Here is a 23,628-nt window from a genome sequence, read left to right as displayed (position 1 = left end):
ATCAGAATGCAATGGGACTGGATAGTGGTGGATGAAAAATGTGACAACGAGTCCGTGTCACCAGACATTATCTTCCACAAGTTTTCAACATAACTCCTTGAACTATTCAGGATGTCAACCGAGGGAGGAGGATCTAGGAGCGTACCTCTTGTTCCCACGAGCCTCATTTTCTCGGCTATTTATTGTGCGTCGCCGAAAATTCTCCCCTTCCGTTCCGGGCCGCGTTCTCGAGAGGAGACGACACATTAACAACAGGATTTACTCGCATCTTAGATGAGAGTGACGGTAGAAGCACAGAGGCATGAAAGCTTTAAAACAAGCATACAGATGGACCATTATTTCAAAATTTCCTTGTTCTATTGTAGCATATATTCAAGAGCCGGACCGATATGCTGGTCAGCCAAAATCATCAGCCTATTTTGGTTTATCACAGATATATTAATAAGGGCGTGTATGTTTAATTAGAGGTTATAATGCAGAAAAAGGAAAATCGATGTCACTTGATCAAACTGTGAAGAAAGGCGTACACACACAACATTTCCCCACATCTGTGAGGTTTCTGTGCATTTGAATGAATGAACTTGTGGATGAAAGTAAACAGAGGCAGCTGAAACTCAGAGCTCACGCATGTCCGTAACAACTCCTTAAGGACACTCCCACACAGAGTTTACAAGCCTACAATGTCTCTTTAATCTTTTTGTTGGTTTGTGACCACGATTACACAAAAACTACCAGACTGATTTTCCCGAAACTTGGATGGAGGATGGGTCTCGGCCCAGAACAGACCCCATTAACTTTTGGTACAGATCCGGATAAACGGACAGATGCAGTGAACATAAACAGTCGCAGCTGAAACTCAGAGCTCAACGACTCTGTAAGGACACTCCCACACATAATTTAAAAGCCTGCGACTCCCCTCCAGTAAGTCAAAACTGAAGAAGCCTCTTGGATGAGAGATGAAACCCCTTCAAGAAACTGAAACAAGCCCAGTCACCTACGATACAGCACTTAGATTTACCCTGACCTGGATGATTGAGAACCTTCATCAACATTAGCAGCTAAAGAAACTCGCTCTTATCCATCGCAACAGCAGCAACTGGAATTAAACAGTGATCTAAAACACTGTTTGTCACATAAAGAGCAGCAGGTATGATATGAATGTTTATATACTGAATTAAGGCTTCAGCATTCAAAACAGTTAAACACGATTTTAAGATATGAAATGTGTCGATGATACAAATACATCTTTGAGACGAAGTGTGTAAACTTCTCATCGTTGTAACCGAGCTAGAGTCAAAATCAGTTACGTCTTTATCAAATTAAATGGCGTAAAATCCTGAGAATAAAAACATTAAAATCTACGTCACTAAAACACTCGATCGGAACAATACATCAGGAATCTTAATGACCCTCTCCTGATTAAAATACGATGAGTCAAATTTAATCCATTTTTCTCTTTTCTTCCATCACATTTCACCATGTGTTTCAGTGATTTCTGTTTCCTGCTCCATTATAAGGAGATTTTAGATATTCCGTGCATGTATTAATTAGACCGGTGCATCTGCAGCTAGTGGCAAAGGTAAATCCCTTTGTTGGGAATTGGCAGGTGTATAGAATGTCTGAGAGCTGCTCGGGTTTTTGTGTGTGTGTGTGTGTGTGTGTGTGTGTGTGTGTGTGTGTGTGTGTCTAGCCTGTCTGCGTCCTAACGTCTCACATCTTAAAGACTTTATATTTCCTACCAGTGAATTCAGTCCTGTGTTTAGAAGAAAAAAAAAAATCCAGATTAGATCTGTGTGTGTGTGTGTGTGTATAAAATTGGATTTCTTCTCTACATCAAACTTAAATTGTGAGCCAAGGAGATTAGTTAAGCTAAACCCAATCTAATTTCAGCTTTGCTCTCCAATTTGCATATTCTGTAGCTATGAGATAGGATGATTCACCTTTTACACTTCCACAGATGGGATCATCGAGGATCAACTGATGCATCAATGTATTTAGATTCTCCCTCTTTTTTTCTCCCGGCATTAAGTAGCTTTTGATAAAGTCTTAATTTCCTTACTACATCATTATTAGCGTTTGATACCAACGTGCCATCTGGCAAATGTTAAAGCACAAGCAGATAAGAATTCATAATGAATATGGTTGACTCTATGACAGATTGTAATAAAAGAGAGGGGCTGTGACAATTATCGCAGAGACAGAGCGTGAGGGCATTTGACAATGTGGCAGGCCTGCACTTGCTAATTGCAAAGCTGCTCGTACATTTCCACAATCTCACCGACCATCGGATTCCTTTATGTGCAATCACATCTTCCTTTTTTTTTTTTTTTTTATCAATGTGTTTCCACTCCTAAACCTCCTCCTCCTCCCCCCTCCACCTCTCCTGCATCAGTCAGACTGTGTGTGTGTTTAAAATGGATTTTTTATTTAGCGGTTAAATCGAGTTCAGTGATATATAACAGCAGACCTATAACACTTTTCCCACCTACACACGGTGAGAACGAATCCAAATCGCTCCCATTTCGCAGCCGTGTCAACTCCTCCCCGGCACCACCTGTCATCAGGATATTTTGCAGCAAATATCAGAGGAAACGCTTTGGAGATTGTGTGAGCTGTGTGCTTTCATCAGTGTCCCTTAATTAAATCTACCTTTCCCCAGGCTCTCCCATGATCTCTGCAAATAAAATACAGAGTAAACACACCTAATTAAAGAAGTTAAAACACAAACCCAACCAGGTTCTGCCTCAGTGTCAGCGGCTGGCATATCTGCAGAGGCTCTGCAGTGCGCTGTATAATTCCTTCCCCGGCTCGCAGTCAGTGCAGGCTAAAATCATGTGTCATTAGTAAATTACACAGGTGCCAGACTGAGTTATCATCTTGAGTATGAAAAGCTTCATAATAACCTAAGGAGGTGCTTCTAAAACGGTCCTATCTTTTAAGCTAAATGAACACGCCACACTGATATGAGATTATCCAGCTTTAGAGCAGACACTGTTGCCCCGAGGCCTGCAGCCAGTTTATGATGCACTATTTTCCCCTAATCTTTTTCAAACCTCAACAAGCACAAGTACAGGCTAAAAGGGAAGAAGAGAAGAGAGGAAAAAAAAAATGTGTTGTATAGGTACAAGATTTGAAAGTTTTTTTTCTCAAAAAAAAAAAAAAAAATCCTTTTTCTAACTTGCGGCTATTTTCAGAAAACATCTCCGGTTGACAGCAGTGGGAGGGCTCGACCAGATGTGCTGCTCCTCGTGGAGGGACGGATGATCACCGCTTCATCCAAGTAGATGCATTACAGCAACAATATAATTTCTTATTCACCGTCTCCATTAAGGAAACTCATATTGTGGACCTGTCTAACTATCATCATACGAACATGTAATTCCTGGTGATAAACGTGTGAGCTTGGCAGAGCGCTAGTTCTTTACATTTTTTACTAAAACACATTTAATCACTCAGAATTGCACTTTAAGAAAGCTTTTATACAGTGGTGAGAAATAAAAACTGTACTTTGTGTATAAATCCAATTATTTGACTCTTTCTTATCTCAACACATGATTAGACACGTCCATGCGTGTCATGTGTCAGGTGTGTCAGGGCTTCTTGGAACGATTAATCAACATCCTAAAAACATGAAAAATTAGTTTTTATTATTTCTTTTGTTTTGTTTTTATACAGTTTGAAGATTATTTTCATGATGAAATGTTAAAAGATGAGTAACAGTGAACAGGCAGCTCATGTACACAACATCTCAGTGGTGCAACACTAACTTTGATTTTGATTTTTCAAGTATTTCTCTAGAACATTTTCCCGATGAAATAAGCAACAATCAAACTTAAAAAATACACCAACAACAAAACATTAGAAAAAAAAGCTTTGGTGTTGGTAATTACCTTCAACAGCCAGGTTCTGTTTTCGTCTGTGTCTGTTTGTTGGTTTGTTGGTTTGTGACCAGGATTACAAAAAAACTACTAAACAGAATTTCATGAAACTTGGATGGATGACGGGTCTCAGCCCAGAATAGACCCCATTAACTTTTGGCAGAGATCCAGATACAGGAACAGATGCAGGAGGTTTTTCCTTTGCAAGGCAAATTTTTTGGTATTCTTGTTAATTTATGGGGGACTAATGCATGGATCTTGATAAAAAAAGGTGTTATTTAGGTGGCTGGTTTTAACTTCTAATGATTCTCTTCATTCCATCTGTGTTGTAACAGACATGGTCTGCTTAAATTATGGTTAAACAGTGAGTGGAAGAATGTGATATTGGCCAATCCATTTCCTCGTGATTGGGTGGGTGTGGTCTGATCAGATTTGATTGGCAGTGCTGGTAACATACTGTGAGCATGCAAGCCTTAAAAACAAAATCCCGATTGGTGCACAGACGTACGCGACATCGCTCTTCACCAGCAAAGGCAAAGCCCACTTCAGGACTAATACAAAAATGTCTTGAAATAACCCAAACTGTTCTAACTTGATAGAAAATGGTGCGTTCAAAGACGAACCCATGACTCGTAGCGAGGAGCTGAAACAGGCGTCAGTCCTTAAACAGTCCGTAAATCACGAACCAAACAATTACATATATAATATGAATAAATATTGTACAACTGATTGTCAGAACAGAGGATTCTGATGTGTTGGGCCAGATAAACATCCTCCATACAGAATAAACTCTTTGCACTCTTAAATGAATTAATGTATATGATGTGAGTCAGCTGTGAGCTGAATAAATGGATGAGTAGATTAACAGAAGTGACCGCCTCTATCTGAGAGCATATCTTATGAAAACACGTTGGCTTAGCAGTCTATAATTTACTCTACAGTTCTATAGGCCTGAGTGCATATCTTACTGAGCGATGGTGCCGCGGCTCAAACTCTGTCAAACAAAGAGATTGCCATATTTAATCAAGATTAAAGGAGATAAAAGTGGAACAGGTGACTGTGAGAGTACCCAGGACGTTAACAGGTCCAGAGTATGACTCATGAAACCAGCACGACGTCACCGTGTGTGAGTGCAAACATTGAGAAAAAAAGGAAAAATCACTCATTTTTTTTAAAGATAATTTTACATTTAACTTCTGAGAAGATATAACATATCTTTGTTGAAACTCAGAGATCCATTTGCTGTTCGAGGTGACGGCGTGACCTCGGGAGAGAGTCAGAGTGATGGTGGTCGTTTAACGATGAAAACAACAACTCCCATGATTCAACGTTGCTTACCTTAGATTTGTTTGATTAAAAGACACATAGTGGCAGAAATGACCACTGTGCAGTTAAAAAAATCTACTATGTGAACAACATTTAGAGTCGTATGTGGCTGGACTGAAGTTACAAATATCATTTGACAGGAAGACGTGAAAATAACCCAAATGTGACTGTGATCTTGTGCAGTCTGTTCTCTGATATGTGAAATATGAGTGGAAAAAAATGTAGAAGTGTTAGAAAGACACACATTTTCTCTGCATTGATGCAAAATGCAAAACTTTGAAATGTTTGAAAGTGAGAGAAAAAAAAGGGAATGGAAAAATGAAAACCAATTCTTCAGTACACAACTATCACAGTAGCTGATTCTGCCTCTATTGCAGACAAAACATTCAAGCTACCATCCACATTTTCTGGCCTCCAATCCACCAAAACAACAACACAAAACAAAAAAAACACAAAAAACGTATGAATAAAAGAAAGGTCCTCAGATCTTGTCACAAAGGAGACATCTGGTCAAAACACAAATCTTCTCTTAAAACATGAACTGTCTTTTAACGGAAACTGGACTAACGTGCAGGGATACAACTAAACATGTGTACTAGAGTATTTAAGTCCATAGTAACTAGCTACTTTGAATATCTTAATTTCATATATAAAAACAGGTGACCACTTTTTAAAACGTAATGCATTAATATTGAATCAACTACCCATCATAATAAAACTATAACGCATCAATAATAATATAATATTTATGCTCTAGCACTTTAGAAGAGGCCGTTCCGTATAACTACTTTAAATAATTCAAGAATATTTAGCTGATAAATGATCTGAGTACTTTCTCCCACAGATTAACAGCATGAAATAAATCAATGATCAACAATTAAATATTATATGAGGCTAAAAAAAAAAAAAAAACATCACCTAAACAAAACAAACACCTATAATTTGACTTTTTGCCTGGAAATGTGTTTGTCAGTCTATTGCACCTCCACTTGTAAAGGCCTCCAGTATGTGACTGTCGAACGCTTATCTCTCCAGGACTTATAGGAGTTAATGAGAGCAGCTTGACAATGTGAGACTACCTGGTGCCTGAGGGTCTGCCGGGGAGTGAGTAAACCATTAGCCCTAGCCTCGGGGCGGACGGCTCCAAAAAAAAAAAAAAAAAAAAGTGGAGAGTTCTGCAACACCATTTTCTTACTAAGTCTGCACGCAAAGGCTGATACTGTGCTGCTGTTTACTGGAGACTGAGACCAAGCTGCTTTGTCCTGTTACTGCCACTGCAGATATCTAATGCTGTGTACTGTCAGAAACCCGAAGCCAGCGCCGGTCAAAACAAGCCAGAGGTATAACACTGACATACAGTCATCCTCTGCAACCAACACACATGCACGGGCCTTTTTTTTTTTTTTTTTCAGTGAGAGTTGATACAGACAAGAGTAATGGGTCTCTCACCTGTAACATGATTCTGTCTTTAGAAGAAGGCCCGAGGATGGGGTGGGTGTGCCCGCCCTCAGCCCTCCCAGTTGGACACCGCTATTCTGCAGCTCATTGTCTTTGTGTGATGGGTCAAGAAGATAAATCCTCTTAGCTCTCCGGTTTTTGCAAACAGGCACAGAAAAATGATAGCCCTGGGAGCATATTTTTGGCATCATATAAATAAGAAATGGAAAAAAAAAGAAAGAAAAAAAGAAATTATACCCCTGAAAAGAGTCATCTGGTTTGTAAGCTTGGTCGGGATCCGCAATCACGGGCCTGTGACACACTTAGATACAAAACCGCATCGGATAGACTTTAATAATGTGACGTGTGGATGTAAATAAACTGGGACACACTGAGATGTGGGAACGTTTTGTGCTTCTCAATGTATTTGTTAGCATTCATAACTGATTTAGAAACAGTTAATGAATGCTTGAAAACAATGTAAAACTTAGTATAGTAACATATCTTTAGGAGTAGAGTTAATTATGGTTGTAAAACGTGCTGCACTTGTGTTCAACCAGTTAATATCTGCTGTACAACTCACTGTACAGTTGTTATAACCCAACATGTAAAGACCTCAAAATATAAATATTCATACTTGTATTCAAAACACGTTGAACCCACATCAGGATATCAGCACAACTTGTATGTTTCTGTTTGTGTTTCTTTAAATGACTGTATTTAAACAATAGTTTAATAAAGCTAAATAATTCACCGTAAAACTGTAACTCATTACTGTGTACAGTGTATTTAGTCCTGGGTTTGTCCAGGTAGCAGGGTTTAAACAAATTATCTGGATAATCTGACAGAGAAGAAGGTGACGGTCACTGCATCTTACACGGCAGCTGGCGTCACTTTTTGCTGAGCATCAATGTATAACTTATAGAAAATTCTGTGTATAATACTGGAAACATTTCCAGATGTCAAAGACGTTTTTTATGCTGCATGAACGACTTGTAAACCATTTATGACCATGAAAAAAACAAAAAACAAAACAGGGCCTGAAGTAAAACTAAAACCGTCTGTGACTCGAGAGGTTTTTATATCTGTAAAATTTAACAAACGTATGTAAAAAGTGGGCGTGTCATTAACTGAACATCTGCAGCCTGGGAATGACAACGTGGGAATGGCGGACTCCGCCACTGACAAACAAAACTGCTCCATGGAAATGTAAATACAAACTGTAGGTTAATTAATTTTGAGGAATGAACACATTGTTCATCTGTTTGTTCGTCTGAAAATGGGCCAAAGTAAAGTGTAATATTTGATTTAATAACATTAATGTGCATAATGTCTTACTAGATATTTCACAGCGATGGCAGAGATGAGCATTAGAATTGTAAGCAGCGGTTATGTCAGCTGCACATAATACATGTAATATAAACATAAATGGGTAAAGCTCTCTATACTCAAATAGGGAGAAAGATTTTCCTCATTTCTACAGAAAGTACATGAAACAAACATAAAACCATAAATGTGTCTTTGGTGCCTCCGACGATCAAATTTACAGACATAATTAAACACGAGGAACGTAAACAAACACAAATACATGACGGATAATGAGCTCCGAACAGAAACAAACCAGAAGATAATAAGAAAGATTTAAATTCTGGCTGTATTACATGAAACTGATGAGTTGAATCAGATTTGTATCAATAGCTTTTTCATTGTTTTCCCATCAGGACATCCTCATATTATCAAACAATGTCCAGTTTCTAATCTTCCGACTGCTTAAACCTCCTTTTCTACATCCACCATCGATTTTTTGACCATTTCTCCACCTTTATTTGAAGGGTGGGGTTAAAATACAACATATATCTTACGACTGATTACTTCAGGTACGTGGTTACAGTATTCTGTTTCGTCAGTTCACGTTGAGTATAAATAATAGTTAAAAAAAAAACCCTTAAATGAAACAGACTCGACCATTTTGAATCACTTCTGCTACTGTAAATCAAACACAGACATAAACAGTTACAATGAGAAGCCTTTAGATACCCCAAATCTATACTCAGACACCATGTATTAAATTTAAATGAACCACCTAATCTTCCTTTTGCTCTGCTCCTCCCTGCACTGATGGAGCGAGCTGCTATTCTTGCGGTAAAAGTTCGACGTTGCTGGAAAAGTTGAGTTAAACTTTTCCAAATCTTGATTCTACAGAAAGGTTAAGAACGCCGGCTGATCACCGCACTCGGGGTCTTTTGAGTATATTACAATTACTCTAAAACACATGAAACAATTTCCAAACATGGAGGTGATTTATTACATTAGCGGCGAGCGGTGGGCGCCGGCACAAAGGGAGATTGTATGAAGATTACAGTGATGAAATAGTCAAATTTATTATCTTGACAGCTGGATATTCCAATTTCTTTGCCGCTGAGCCATGTAGATTTTCCAGAGTGCAAACACGTTTAAGTACTTCTTCAGAGTCAATTAAATCAGATACTAGTTAAATTACCATTTTTATTAACCTACAGGTTCACATTTTTGTAATTTTAATCACTATTGGAAAGACTATTAGAGCAGCTTTCCTATGAAGACAGAACGGAGGGTCATTTGGAGAGCGGCGGTATTAATCACGCGATGTCACTTCAAATCTAACTTTCAATTCACTTTAAAAGCTCGCTCTGTGATTTACATGTGCATGGAGAATTATCTGTGGTTAGTTAAAGGAGAGATTAGGGGCGATGATGGACTGCGCCCACCTAAAGCTCCGGGAAACTTGAGCATCACACCTGAGCCGGAGTGAGATTATTAAAATGAAGGCTGTACAGTATTTCAGAAAGGCTTAGAGCGGGGCCGTTAAACGTCCAAAGTTCAACTACTGTCAATATTACGCTACAAATCATTTCCCTCCCCCCACTTATACCTGTGGAGCCTCCTTATCCATTCCCCCTCCTTTTGGCTGTGTGCGGTGCGAGGCGGCCTCTGGACCGTGGACGGTAAATAATATACCAAGAGAACATTAACCTTTAGTTGTGGTGTTAAGATGGAGCCTCAATTAACAAGAGTAAATAATCCTTGTGATTACTTTTGGCCGGCCTTTATCTCGTACATAACCTAATTAAATGGACCATCCAAACATAAAACCACAACTAATCAAGAGCTTTGCTGAGGCGTCGCAATATGACCGCGTGAGGGCTATTTTTTCACCCACGCATCTGCAAGCATTCATGCGTCCCTCACACACACACACAGGCTCAGGAAAAGGAAATTAATGTGCAGTAAAGTTTGCTTTTGTGTGTTTTCTGGAATAACTCTGAACAATTAAATCTCACAAGGCTTTTTTTTTTTTTTTTTTACCTTAAACATTTAAATAGTCCTCAAATTAAACTGACTAACGATGAAGAAGTGTCAACCTTTGGTGATTCTTTTCCCAACTAAATGAATCAAACCCAATTATAAACATAGCTAATAAACAACCTACACACTCTGCATCGGTGTTTTCATTAATTGACTGTCTGTCGCACTGACCTCAGGTGATTAGTGGGTGTGTTCAGATTAGAACCAACGACTCTGGCCTTCAAAATGTGCTGAACGACCCACTGAACAGATTCCCAGTGTTGAGCTGATTGAAACAAACACGGCGTTGCCCACCGGGCCTCTGCATCATGCTAATAATTTACAGATGATGGTGATTCAGGCTGCATCCAGTCACAGGCTTCTGCAACATCCCGCCTCAGTTTTACAGCCTGCAACATGATGAGTGCTCACACTGATGCTTTAATATTTACAATGTGAGAACTTAGGCCCTTTCGATTCCTTATAATTAGACTTAATGACAGAGAAAAGCAGTAATGCATGTTTTTGCTGCCACCGTCATGCTTTGTCAGTTTCTCAGCAATATTTACCTGGAGTTTGCAAATGTTCAGTATGTATGTATTAAAACTTAAGTACTAGGTTTGCCAACATTAGCAATCATAAGCTACTATCAGTACGAAGGTTTTAACACGTACGTTCCAGGTTTTCTAACAATACCCGTCATAAGGTACTCGTGGTACGTAGGTATTAAAGGTACGTACTAGGTTTGCATCAGCCATCATAAGCTGCCATGTTGGCTGTAAATATCAAGTAGGTATTTACACGTATGTACTAGGTTGGCTAATATTAGCCGTCATACGCTACTTTCGGTACGTAAGTACAAATAGTAGCTTTTGATGGCTAATGTTAGCAAACCTCAGGTATATGTTGCTGAGAAACTGACACAACTGAGTCAGACCAGATCAGCTTACGCTACGTAATCTTCCTTTAAGATTGTTTGAATGATATTATTTCACTCTCGCCTGCTCTCGGTCGGTTCTGGCTTGTCGTTGAAACCACTAGACGTCTACTAAAGATGAAACAGTTGATCAGCTGTGGAACTGTGTTGACAATTGACCATTTCTGGTTTCCTTTATCCTCTAATGAAGTAAATATCTTAGTTTTCTACTGTCTCATAGGTGTCACCAACCATATTACAGCGTCTATTTCCCGGCCAGCACCTTAACCTGAAGGCTACAAGGTTAAGTGTGGTATAAGGTGATTTTTGATTTATCATGGAAATAATCTTGAGCTGCAGCTTTAATCTAATACTTGTTTTTTGATTTGGGTGTTTGAGTCTTATGTTGCTCTCGTCAGACGTCATTCGTGAGACAAGTGCCAAAGTGAAATGCGTAGATCCTCAACATATATCACACTGTGCTCGCAGCTCATTAATGCTGTATGTTGTGTGGGATAATGATGTGGTTTATGGAGAGTAACGAAGCTGCAGTGACACGAGCCTGGTGCTGCTTTGTACTGCACCAGTGTTAAAACACTGACAGACTGAACATCTTCAAAACCTCCCAGACTGTTTCTGAACCGCGCCTCGATGGACGGCTGAACCTTTTTTTTTTTTTTTTTGAGGTCCTCTCGCCGCAACATCAAGATTTGGTTTCATGGCGTTTGCAGGTTGGAGTTGGTTTAAATAGGCCATAGGAAATTGACTCCATTTAATCTGAGCATTGAAATGTAGACCGTGTAATCAGTTCTCGTTCACATGTGGGCCAAGATAAGACTGGTTTTATTTGTGTGTAAATCTATCCTGAGAGGCCTCATTCTTGGCTGTGGCTTTAGTAAGCCATGCCTCCAAGCTATAGCAGCCAGTGTGTGTGTGTGTGTGTGTGTGTGTGTGTGTGTGTGTGTACATAACTGGTCCTTCACTTGGGTCCCCACCCTCTGCCTCAGGATCCTTGTGTAATTGAGAGATGATCTGGGCATCGCACACAAAGCATGGTCACACCGCCTCAGGAAGTGAGCACAATAATCTTTGTAACAAGGCGAGGAAGCCTCTTCTTCCTCTCTCACTGTGTGGAAATAAGGAAATGTAACTCAAGGGGAAGATAATATAATTCCTTAAGTGTGTTGTTCAATAAGAGGAGGAGAAGTTCACCCGAGGTCACCTTGAAGCGAACTGAAATCTGACGTGCATCGCCCCGTAACACCTCGGATTCACAGTCACGCCTGCGTTTTCAGAAAAAAAAACACACACTGTACTCTTTGTTTTCGGTCATAAGTTGCAGTGTAATACGATACGTGCATGCATTCTTAATCATCTGCATCCATATCTGTTACTTTAGCTCGGCGGTGGCCACGATGCATTACGGAGAAAAAACTTGATTGTGAGTTGTCACCCGAGCCTCGTTCCCTTTAATTACATCCGTCGCGCGGACATATATGCATACAAATGGCTTATTTGAAGAGTGGATGAAAAGGAGTTCATTTGAAAAACTACAACAAAACCATTTGTTCTCACCAAAACAGCACTCGCCGTATGACAAATGATGCTTTAGTCTTATGAATAATTCTCAAATTCTAAGCAATCAAGTTTTAAAGATATCGTAAATCCTGTTTAAATGGCCTCATTCATTACACGGCGGATATGGGAGGGATGCTAATAAAGTGTTACATCTGAAATTGTCACTGGGCTCCGCGCGACGCTGGGAGATGTTCAGCGCCGGGGCTGATGTATGGTGCAGCTGACTGTATGGTGATGGAAATGTCGCCGTGGCCTCGTTAGCATTCTGCTGTAACCCTCGGGCAGGGGTGTCAGATTCTCTCAAAATTTACAGCTCAGTTTGGAGCCGAAAGATCCTGCGCATAATGGCTGTGAGGGGGCCTTATAATGAAAATACTGATCCACGCTAGCAAAGGCCCGCCGCACGGAGGATGTTGATGAATGGACAGCTACATATGTAAAAGGTTAGAGCTGGTCAGGAGCAGCAGAAACATGTAGCCGGAGTGGTAATCGTTAAATGTTTTGTGTTTCTTACTTGAAGACGACTGCTGCACTTTGGGCCTGTGCCCGAGTATCAGGTCCAGGTAGTAATCAGGAGGTTTTTATGTGCATTTTTAATGCCAACAAATCATTATAATGAGGCCGCCGCCATACTCGCCTCATATCTCACGTCTTATGTCTCACTATGAGCAGGAAACAAAACAGAAACGGGACTTTTGAGGAACATAAGGTTGAATGATATGAACAAATATCAATGTCGCAGTAATTGTGTGATCAATCATTAGTGTCGTCTTAAAGGATTATCATCGGGGGTTGTTATTTTTTTTCATTATTGTCATATAAGGAGAAAATAACAGAACTGATTCCATAGCTTCCATTAAAACCACATCCAGGAGCCGCGTTGTTGCAGCTCCTTCATCTACCGCCAACACGCTGGAGTTCATTTTGACTCCATCGAACAAAAACCATTCTGCTGCTACTACAGCACCAAATTCGTCCAGATCACAGCTGAACATAATCTGCAACAACTTCTCTATTCTATTCACTTTGGCTTGAGGAGCACTCACTACACACTGCAGTGCCCGGCTGTTTGTGATAATAGTTCATGTTTTCAGGTCTTCAGCGATGGTTTTCAGTCTTCAATCCAGTAAACTGGATGTAACATTTTGACGTGGCCGCTAACACACGTCCAAGCTTGACACTGGTTCCAAACGCAGAATATCATGTTCACATTATGTGCTTATGAGCTGACTTCCACATTGGGAGGTTGGCGATGAATCACCAGGCAGCTGCGCTTCAGTTGGGGAACTTTTGTAGGTTTTTCTTTGCGACCAAAGCTGACGATGTTTCATGAGAAGGCGGTGACGTCATGAAGAAGATGGAATCTCTGGATTTAATGTGTTCTTTAGTGTTCAGACTGCTGCTAGGTTATTGTATCATATGAATGATGAATGATGGCAATCGCAACAAATTACAATTCACAGAGTGCAGCTTTTGCATGTGTGACAGGAGAAGATCAGGAAAAAGACTCTCGCACACTGAGCAACAACATTTCGGTATTAGTTTATCTTACAGGATGAGAGCTGTCTTAAGTCTGGTTGTGGACTCCAGGATCCAATGAAAAGCCACAAAACTACCTCAGACCGCCTCCCACATTGTCTCATATTTTTCCCATCACATGACAATTTAAAATGTTTTGTTTTGTCAGATCAACAGTTCACTGTTTTGGAATTTTACGAGCTAGAATCTGAGATTCTTTTAGTTTCACATTCAACAATTATTTTATCCTAACTGTTGCTGTCTTGTCCTTCTGTGGTGATTCAGTTTCAGTACACATTGGAACAGATCATAACTTGTTCAGAGTTTAATTCCATGTAAGAAACTCGAGGCCTCATTCAGACCAAATCACGCACTGACAAAACCTCTCCGTTCATGTGAGTGAGGGTGGTGTGTTCAGGGTGGTGTGTTCAGGGTGGTGGTGTGTTCAGGATGGTGTGTTCAGGGTGGTGTGTTCAGGGTGGTGTGTTCAGGATGGTGTGTTCAGGATGGTGGTGTGTTTAGGGTGGTGTGTTCAGGGTGGTGTGTTCAGGGTGGTGGTGTGTTCAGGGTGGTGGTGTGTTCAGGGTGGTGTGTTCAGGGTGGTGGTGTGTTCAGGGTGGTGTGTTCAGGGTGGTGGTGTGTTCAGGGTGGTGTGTTCAGGGTGGTGGTGTGTTCAGGGTGGTGTGTTCAGGGTGGTGCGGCGCTGCAGCTAGTTGATGTGTTTTTTTTTTTTATGATTGTTGGCCAACACTGGCGCTCTAAAGCGGCGTGGATGTTATGATTTGGACTGTTTGTGGTCTGTGTTTTGTGCTTTGTGTTTCAGAGGTGCTTGGCGAGGCTGGGCCGCGTCTTTGTTTCTGGTCGGAGCGGTGCCGGTCCACACGCCTGCAGCACATTGAGAATAATCAGCACTTGCGTTTATACCCAGACCTTCCCTCTGCACGGTGCCAGGTTATTGTCTGCAGCTCCGGTGGTGTCTGATCGCTCTCAGTATCTTTTGAGTTTGTGTATTCAGAAAAGCCTTCTTGCATTCACTCGCCAAGCGCTTTAACCCTGTTTTTCTCAACCGCCTCACAACATCAGCTGCCTCCACCTGCACCACCCAGGGAGCCCTCGGCCTCGTGATCAATAACTTCATATTTCAAGTCACTTTCAGATCCGCCTGTTCTTTACGACAACCGTCACAGTTTCAAATGAACTCAGTTCTGTTTTTTTTTTTTGTTTTTATATGATTTGTCGACCATAAGGAAATAAAAATTATAAGATGATAAGTAATAAAAGTAAGTAACATAACATAAGTAACATAATAAGGTAGACTGATAGCGTAATGATGGAACAGAAGTTATAACAAGTTGGAAGGAAAAAAAAACAACATCTAACACCACTGTGAGGGGTGTAAATTAAAAGCTAAATGTGTTTCAGACGGTATGTAAATGATTACAGCCTTTCAAATGTCCCCGCTCGCCGTGCTCTCTTGTCCTGCTTTGTGCGTCTCACTCCTTGAGCACTCTGCTAAGAAGGGTAGAAAATGCGAATTACAACTAAGCTACTTAACCACAATGAATTAAGGCCTAACATTTGAAAATTTGATACTGAAATTACTGTCATTATGGTGCATTATGTCTGAGCAATGATTGCTTTGGCGCTGTTTGAAGACAAAGGCAGACTCCGGAGGGGGAAAGCACAGTCGGAGGAAAAGTTGATTTCATGGCTGTTAATGATATGTGAACTTCAAACCCTAATTTTAGCAGCTATCATTTCCCGCAATTTGCACGACTCGTCTTTTGTTCGCCACCTAAATAGCAATGCATTTTTTCCAAATGATTTCCTCTCTTTCTCTCCGGACACGGTGAGCCATACCTACAGAGAGGAAAACCCGTCGGACTGAAAAATTGCTCTTTGTGAGACTTTCTGTTTGCTTTGTGCGTGTTGGTGGTGGCGAGAGAGAGGACGTTCTGCGAGGGTTTAACGGGAATGTGGCGCACCGATGGATTCGACGGGTTTTTGAAACCACGTGCATCATCAGAGAGGGAATAGCGAGATACACTGTACTGCAGCAGAGTTGTCTTTGGCCTCCGCTGTGTTTTCGTGGGTGCAGCGTTTGCACCAAACATCCCGGGTGTTGACAAAGAGATGAACTGCATACCAAGACGTGGGACCACACAGTTACTGTGACCGCTGTTTTCCTCACAGCTGCATTATCACACTACCAAAACAGACACATGGAAAAAACATGGAGCAGACCATATTTCTTTTTTTAAAAGATGTTTCCAAGGTTGCAAACAGTGCAGAGACCAACTGGAGCTGTTATTAATTCTCCATCAGTTTCAGTTTGGATGCCTGAAAGCCAATTAAAGGAAACTTAATTGAATCAGCCTCAGGACCCTCCCGAACTGGAACTCAGATGAATTGTGCTTGGGGACGGACGGCAGGGAAGAGAAGGAGGGCACGGAGGGTTAAATAAAAAAGGGTGAAATTACCAAGAGTCCAAGTCTTTGCTGGGAGTAATGGCTGCAGACTGACCCTGCGACGATGTAAATTAAATCTTGTTTGCAACCTTATCCAGCCGCACCAGACGCTGTCGTTTTAGTTGTTTGGAGACTGAGCGACTCTTTAGTCTGAAGTTTCAGCCAAAATTTTAGTGAGGAATTGGCACCAAAAACACAGATGCCACATTTTGTTTTTTTTAATTTGTGGAGAACAGCAGCAAAGAAAGAGAAGATTCACCTCTCAGGTTGAAATGAAGAGAAAAAAAAAAAATCATTCACGCTGAGAAAATAGAAAACGTCGTGTCCATCCTCGGTGTCTGATGATGCGAACAAAAACTAAAACGTCTGGTGTGAAGGAGTTGAACGAGCAAATTAGCCTCCACTTTCAAATGTAAACTAGTTAGCCTCACTCGCTAGCTACCAACAACTACATGGATCCTCTGTTAAATACTGTTCATGCACAATGTTGTATACAGCACCTAAATGTTATATATACAGACTGATTATCTGCCTCAATGATGACTGAATCGAATATTTAGCGTGTTTTTGAGCAGTGAAATCAGTGTTTTTCTTTCTCTGATGCAGCAAGTAATCTGGAAAGTAACTAGTAACTAAAGTCGTCCCATAAATGTAGTATTTTTAAGTACAAATACAAAAGTAGTAAAATCTAGTTGTTTACTGTGCATGGAGAGACTTCAATCAACCAGTCGGCCAGTTCTCAGTATGTGTTAATGGTTGCTGACGGTTGCTTCACTTTTCACTGTCAGTCGCAGAAGATGACAGAAGTGGACGGCGTCTGGTAGCAAATGTCAGCCAAACACAAAACAACAAGCAAGAACAAATCAATGAATCTTTTTTTTTTTTTTTTTCACAATGTCTGAATCAATTTGATTAAAAAACATATATATTTTTGACTTTTCTGTGTGTGAGTAAATAATACCTATCAGAGCAAACACCTCTCTGCTGTTGTGTGTCCATTGTTGTAAGGAAAGCAGTTTACCACAGACACACACACACACACACACACACACGATACCACCTCAAGGCCATGTTCCATTGTCCTGGGAAAGCCACGAGGAGGAATTCCTTTCATGTGTCATCTCCCGTCACAGCGCCGTCCTGACAGAGGCTTAGTGACATACGAGAGGCCTCGGCAGAACGTCCTGCTTTTAGTCAAATGAAGAGTCTGGCAGCTGCTGCATTCATCAAAATCAAAGGATAATCTGCTTTCCATATAAAATCAAGTGATGATTAACTTTTTTTTTTTTTATTCAAAGAGGAGGGGACGGGGGGGGGGGGGAGTGTAAATGCTCACACCTTTAAGGAGACACTTGAGAGACACGCAGGGCGGGAAAGGTTCCAACACGGTGCAGAATCACGTCAGAAGATTTGAAGTTGGTCTGAAGGGAAGCGTGTAAACTAAGCTCCGGTTCAGAGTGACGCTCCGTCTGGACTGATTTCAGGATGATCACTTTAATTGCCTGCTTGCATTTTAAAACCATTTTGTCTGAGTTAAAATGTCTAAAAGCAATTTACATACTCAAAAAAAAAAATGTTTGAAATGTTCATTACAATATGTTTTTTTTTTAGCACTTTACAGACAAAATTCCCCGTTCTGTGCTTCATATCGTGCTTTAAGAGTGAGCAGTATTTTCAGAAGCTCTCTACGATCGGCTGCAGAGGAGTTTTGATGGTCTCGGTCAAAATAAAAGGAGTTTTTAAAAGAAACAACACAAACAAGAAGCCTTCCGTCCAGTGGTGGTTCTGGGGGGGTCAACAGGGGATGAACACGTCAACAATTCAGTGACATCTTGGCTCATTTTTTTGAGGCAGTTCCTTTAATAACATCGGCGGAATGCAAAAATATATATAGGTGTAAAATAATCATCTGATGCCCTGAAAAACAAAGAGGACTTTTCAGTTTTCAGATTTGCTCCAAGAAACAGCCGACTTTTTCTGTTAAATTCACCCATTACGGAAAAAATAAGAAAAAAATATTGTATATTTCACTTTGTGTTTGGCTGCATTATAAAGTTCCCTGAGTGAAACATGCATTCAGGCGCCGACTAGATGGTTAGATTTAAAAACAAACAAACAAACTAACATCATGGCGAGGTCAGTGTTCAGGATGACGTCGCTACAGAGAATCCAGCAGGAAGCGACTTCACTAAAACGGCCTGATCCTTTTGAACGAATACATCAGGCTCTAATTGAAAACTAAAAACAAATACACGGGGTCGGCCGACCTTTTGTCAGCTAGCTTACAGTAATATCTTTACATTTCCATGGCGACGAGTAATTCAGACAATTTGTACTGGTTGCCATGGAAATGTAGACTTATTTACAGAAATTACTGTGAGCTCGTCTGCAAAAGGTCGGCCGACCCCGCGTCTTTGTTTTTTTAGTTTTCAGTTAGAGTCTGAATTCTTTGCACTTCGTGTCAACAGTCGGCTGGTCGAGTCGTATCCTGTAATCTGCCGACACGATCAGACATTGCGGACGCACACTGTCACTTTCAAGGTAATTAAAATGGCAACTGATTAAAATGACCTGACTATGACTGGAGTCGTAATCGAGAAAGTCTTTAAAAAAAACAACAACAAAAAAAACTTGACCACCTGCTGACTGAAGACACATTAGCAAACCTTTTCCCTTCTGCTACCATGCACGCAGGTTTTATTTTTTTTCCTGACTGACATTATTTACTGTTATAAAGTCTCGATGTCCTGTCAGGAAATATTAAAAGTGAATTTACAAGCAGACAGCCGCTGTTGGAGCGAAGCAGCACCACACCGGTGAAATTAAATTTCCCTGACAGGACGTGAACTTTCTGAAAACAGCGCTCTAATACACCAATATGGCTCCGACAGTTATTAGGTGAGGAAACCCTCCTGTTACCAAGAATTACTATTTTTTTAATAAGAGTGCATCATTAGACACACACAGTCCGCCCGCCTGGCCCCGGCTCTTTGTGGGACGAGGGGCTAATCAGGGCCGAGGAAGGAAGCTGTGAATCTCTTCCTCCTTCGAAAAAACTCCCTGCCAGTGTCTTCTCCACCAGACTCCAATCAAAAGGAGCAGAGGCCATTAGGCGACTCTGGACCTCCTTTTCTTTATAATTACACCCTCCTGGATTGACCGAGCACCAGCTAGCCCTCTTGCTATTTGCGGTAATTAGTCCAGAATGTGAGCTGTCAACATACAAAAATCGTGCCAGTAGGGCCACAATGCCACCGCCGACCCCCACTGTGTTCGACAACCAGCACCTAGCCTCGGCCGCTGGAATGCATTAACTTTCTCTCTTTCTCCCTTTTCCTTTTTTTTTTTTTTTTTTCCTTCCCTCCCTCGGCGACTCATGTCAAATCCAGGTCCCTCAGAACAAAATCTTAATAATTAACTGGCAAATTTTAACATGATTGCTTGTGACACACCTACTCTGGTAATTATTGCTTTGAGGCCATGTGCTAATGAAATTAATGCATTCATTGCCCCAACAAATTAGCATAACTCACACAAATGGCCCACATTTGAGCCCCCGTTGGAAAATGAAAAAGAAGGGGGGGGGGGGGGGACAACATGCAAGGAAAAAAAAAAGCTGCATCAACAAGAAATAGGAAAGAAAAAAAGATAGAAAACGTGATAGTTGTGCACGTTGAGTCGGAGACTGTGTGATGAGCACTGCTCTGTGAAAGTCTTAATAGCTGAAGCCCTCTTAATGTTAACCAAGGGTGATTGCAGTAATGCATTACAGAGTGATAGCGGTGCAGGACCAAATGATTATCACTATCATCATTATAGTCATCGCTGATCCACATATACATCCCTCTCTGGACAAATATTAAATGGCCATGCCGCTGCAGACATTAAAATGTTATTATACTGATGCATTAACTGACTGCAGCAAAGTTCATATCAATATACAGCAAGAAGCTTCCCAACAATCATTCTCTAAATGGCACAGCTGCCACTCGCAGCCATCACCGGTCCTGCCACTAACCCCTGTTCATGGCTGTTTGGTCTCTCAGTGGGATGTCTCTCAGACATTTACTGCTCGCCATTAATAATTGATGACGATGCCATCAGTACAATGGACGGGTGCGAGTGCAACAGTCAGTTGGAGATGCCTGCGAAAGTGCAAGAAATGTTCCCCTCTTAGGTAAAAGTGGAGCAGGGACAGTTGCAACACCTAAAAAAAAATATTAAAAAAAATGTGTCTGCCCGCAGCCAAATACTGTCAGGGACACGGAATAAAATGAAATGTCTTCCATTTAAACAACAGCGAGGTACATTATTACAGCCAGGTGACAGAGAGCGAGTTGTGCTTCCACAGTGTTTCTTGATTTTTTTGATGGGGACCTCATTTTGTTCAGTGAACTACAGCACAGAATCATTCATGGGTATCTTTTGGTCCGATGCTCTATTTAATACAAATAAAAACACCTTTTTGCTCCCCCAAAAATCTCGATATACCGGCATGAAACTGACGTTTACAATAGACAAGAAGTTAACCAGCAGGAGCAGAAGTTGTCGTAAGTCTAACTCATCGCATCGCTAAAATACAGAGTGCTGAAGTTACAGTACCAGATGACACGATTGGACCCATGAAGCAGAGACGGCTCTGAGTAGCTAGGCCCTCATTTATGTACTGTCATGCAGGATCAACTAGCCAAGCTAGGCTAACTAGCAAGAGTGAGGTTAACTTTTCCCAGAGTTAAGCTAGCGAGCTAACAAGCCTAGCTTACTAGCTTCCACTTTGTCAGTGGAGCACAAAGTTCAGGTGTGCCCGAAATTAGAATTGTGCTAAGGGATTGCTGATGACAAACGTTATGTGGGTCAGAACCAGCGTTCGTCCAACATCTGGTCATAACTTCCTCCAGTCAGAAGCGCACAAGTTAACGACACATTTACCACCAAACATGGCTCTAAAACACCCACCCTCAAAATACACACAATACCCACTGTTTCATTATATTTTCATTCAGTTATGTGTCACTTCTGCCACTAGGGGACTTTTAAAACAAAACAGAAGACTGGAGCTGAAGGGGAAACGTACTTTCCTTTATGATCTGACACAAAGAGGAGGCGGAAAGAGAGGAGAGAACCGGAGTCTCTGGTGAGTGCTGCGATCAGTGAGCGGTTGACCTGATTCAAACACGGAAACTGTTTTATGACTAATTTCAAGTAAAGCAATCTGGTTGTTTGGAGCGAAAACACATTCATGCAAGCAAAAAACAAAAACGATCCTGTTGTCAAACTTGCATGAGTAACGTCTTTCTGTTTGTGAACAAACAACTGAACAACCATGCAAAAAAAAAAAAAAAAAATCTAATGTGATTCAGACACAAATGTTTTGAAGTTTAGTCTCCTTCGCTGACTTTCCCGATCTCCAGAAGAAGTGACGTAGGAAAACTTTCTGAGGTTTGAACGTTGAAACATGTGTGATGATGCAAGTACACGACCCAACACGATACACAACAGGACCGAGTTGTTTTTAGACGTTTTAATGCAGAAACCTTCCATGTTATGTCTTTATGACTTCTGTCCTGACAACACACTCATCAACCTATCACTAAAAGAGCTCCAGCTGCGGCCCGTTCGCTAATAGAGACGTGTTTTCTGTAAAGAAATAAACATCACGCTCAGCAGCATAATCTTTGGCCCCGAAGGGGAAACACAAATTCCTAGATGAATAACAACAATCAGCGCAGACTTCCCCGCAGACTAAATGTTCCATTTAACTTTCATCAGTATGTGTGTGTGTGTGTGTGTCCGGGTGTGTGTGTGCATGATTTCATGTTTAAAATATTTTAAAATCCCGAAAGGTCGTCGTCAGAGTTACTGTGACATTTTCTCCCACCGAGCGGAGCCTCCCATACATATACGCAGGAGAACAGACAGCAAAGTTCACCGCCTGGCCGCCGCGGAGCAAACAATGAATAAAACACTCCGTCGCCGGCTTCTGATGCTTTGACCCACGACACACGCATGAATACATACAACACATCAACAGCACACTTCCTAATCTCGGGATGGTTAGTAATGTGGCCACCTTATCCCGCGTGTAACCCCATCTGTGATGACACATCAGCCCCGCCATTTCACAGAATAAACTCACAAACACGGGACACAATGTGTTGACGGAGAATTTGCATTAGGAATGTACCACAGGAAAGCGTGATTAATTTCTGCTCATGAAATGAATACAGATTTCGTCATTACACGGCCTGTATCCTTTGCCAAATATTGTAATGTTTCTCCCTCCTCTTTTTCTTCCTCGGCCGCAGTAATAGGGAATAAAAAAGACGGCTTACAGCTCATGAGCAACACAACTGCTGGCACACCGGCTGAATCACGGAGCAAAACAAAGACCTGATTGCTCATTAGTATTATGGATCTGCTCTGCTTAAATCTGCTGTCGTGAGATGTGCAGCCACTGTTTAACGACTTAAACGGTGTTTGTTTAAGTGCTCGCTGCCTCACGTCTCACACAGGAAGATTAAAAGGAAACATCATCACATATCTCACTGAATGTTTAGAGTGAGACAAACACGTCCGCGCTCATGGATGGACTCACCTTGCCTTTGCAGATGACGCATCGCAGCCTGTCTTCACTCCCACATCCCTGCGAGGAAACAAGAATTTAAAAAGTGATTTAGTCACGGCGAGCGATCAAAACAACAGGTTTGAAAAAGCCGGACTTACTGAAAAGTGACACGCCGGAGTGACATATCATTAGTTGTGTTTTGATCAATAAAGTAATTATGTTTGGGGAAAATGCGATTGCATCTTGAACCCAAATCTGTATTGTGCATAATGAAGCTAATTTAATTATGGCGCTGAAAAAAACAACAGAAAGTTACACACAAAACAGAAAAGCAGCGACTGTCCGTTGTAACAGTAGGACGCTGCTTTTAAACATGTTTCACATGACAGAACCGCACAAAAAAAGGAAAAAACCCCACAACATGCTGGCGATAACGCTCGAGCTGACTGAAGATGAGGATAACAGGGAAAAAGCACTTGTACAAACACCAAACTGCCAAATCCGCGGCGAATATGCAGCGCGGCATGTTGGGAGCACATTCTGATAGATGTTAATGGCATATAATTATAGAACACTGCTATTAGGGCCATGTGATTTTATAAAGAGGACCGTTGCCCC

At 41.2% G+C, this 23,628-nt stretch overlaps 1 protein-coding gene and 1 long non-coding RNA gene across 2 annotated transcripts in view; one reads left to right on the top strand and one right to left on the bottom strand.

Moving 5' to 3' along the window:
- LOC119028583 overlaps nt 1-23,628 on the bottom strand; it is a 72,523-nt gene that overhangs the window by 39,190 nt on the left and 9,705 nt on the right. The window contains exon 3 of the mRNA XM_037114740.1: nt 23,041-23,088. Coding sequence (XP_036970635.1) covers nt 23,041-23,088 — 48 coding nt within the window. The remainder of the gene's footprint in view (nt 1-23,040; nt 23,089-23,628) is intronic.
- Nucleotides 18,842-23,628, top strand: part of LOC119028585 — a 38,308-nt gene continuing 33,521 nt past the window's right edge. Inside the window, exons 1-2 of the long non-coding RNA XR_005077752.1 lie at nt 18,842-18,986; nt 21,472-21,579. This is a non-coding gene — a long non-coding RNA (uncharacterized LOC119028585). The remainder of the gene's footprint in view (nt 18,987-21,471; nt 21,580-23,628) is intronic.

This window comes from Acanthopagrus latus, chromosome 11 (assembly GCF_904848185.1).
Source record: "Acanthopagrus latus isolate v.2019 chromosome 11, fAcaLat1.1, whole genome shotgun sequence".
Taxonomy (NCBI): domain Eukaryota; kingdom Metazoa; phylum Chordata; class Actinopteri; order Spariformes; family Sparidae; genus Acanthopagrus; species Acanthopagrus latus.
Note: the sequence above shows the minus strand (reverse complement) of the source record. Positions and strands in the feature narration are given on the sequence as shown.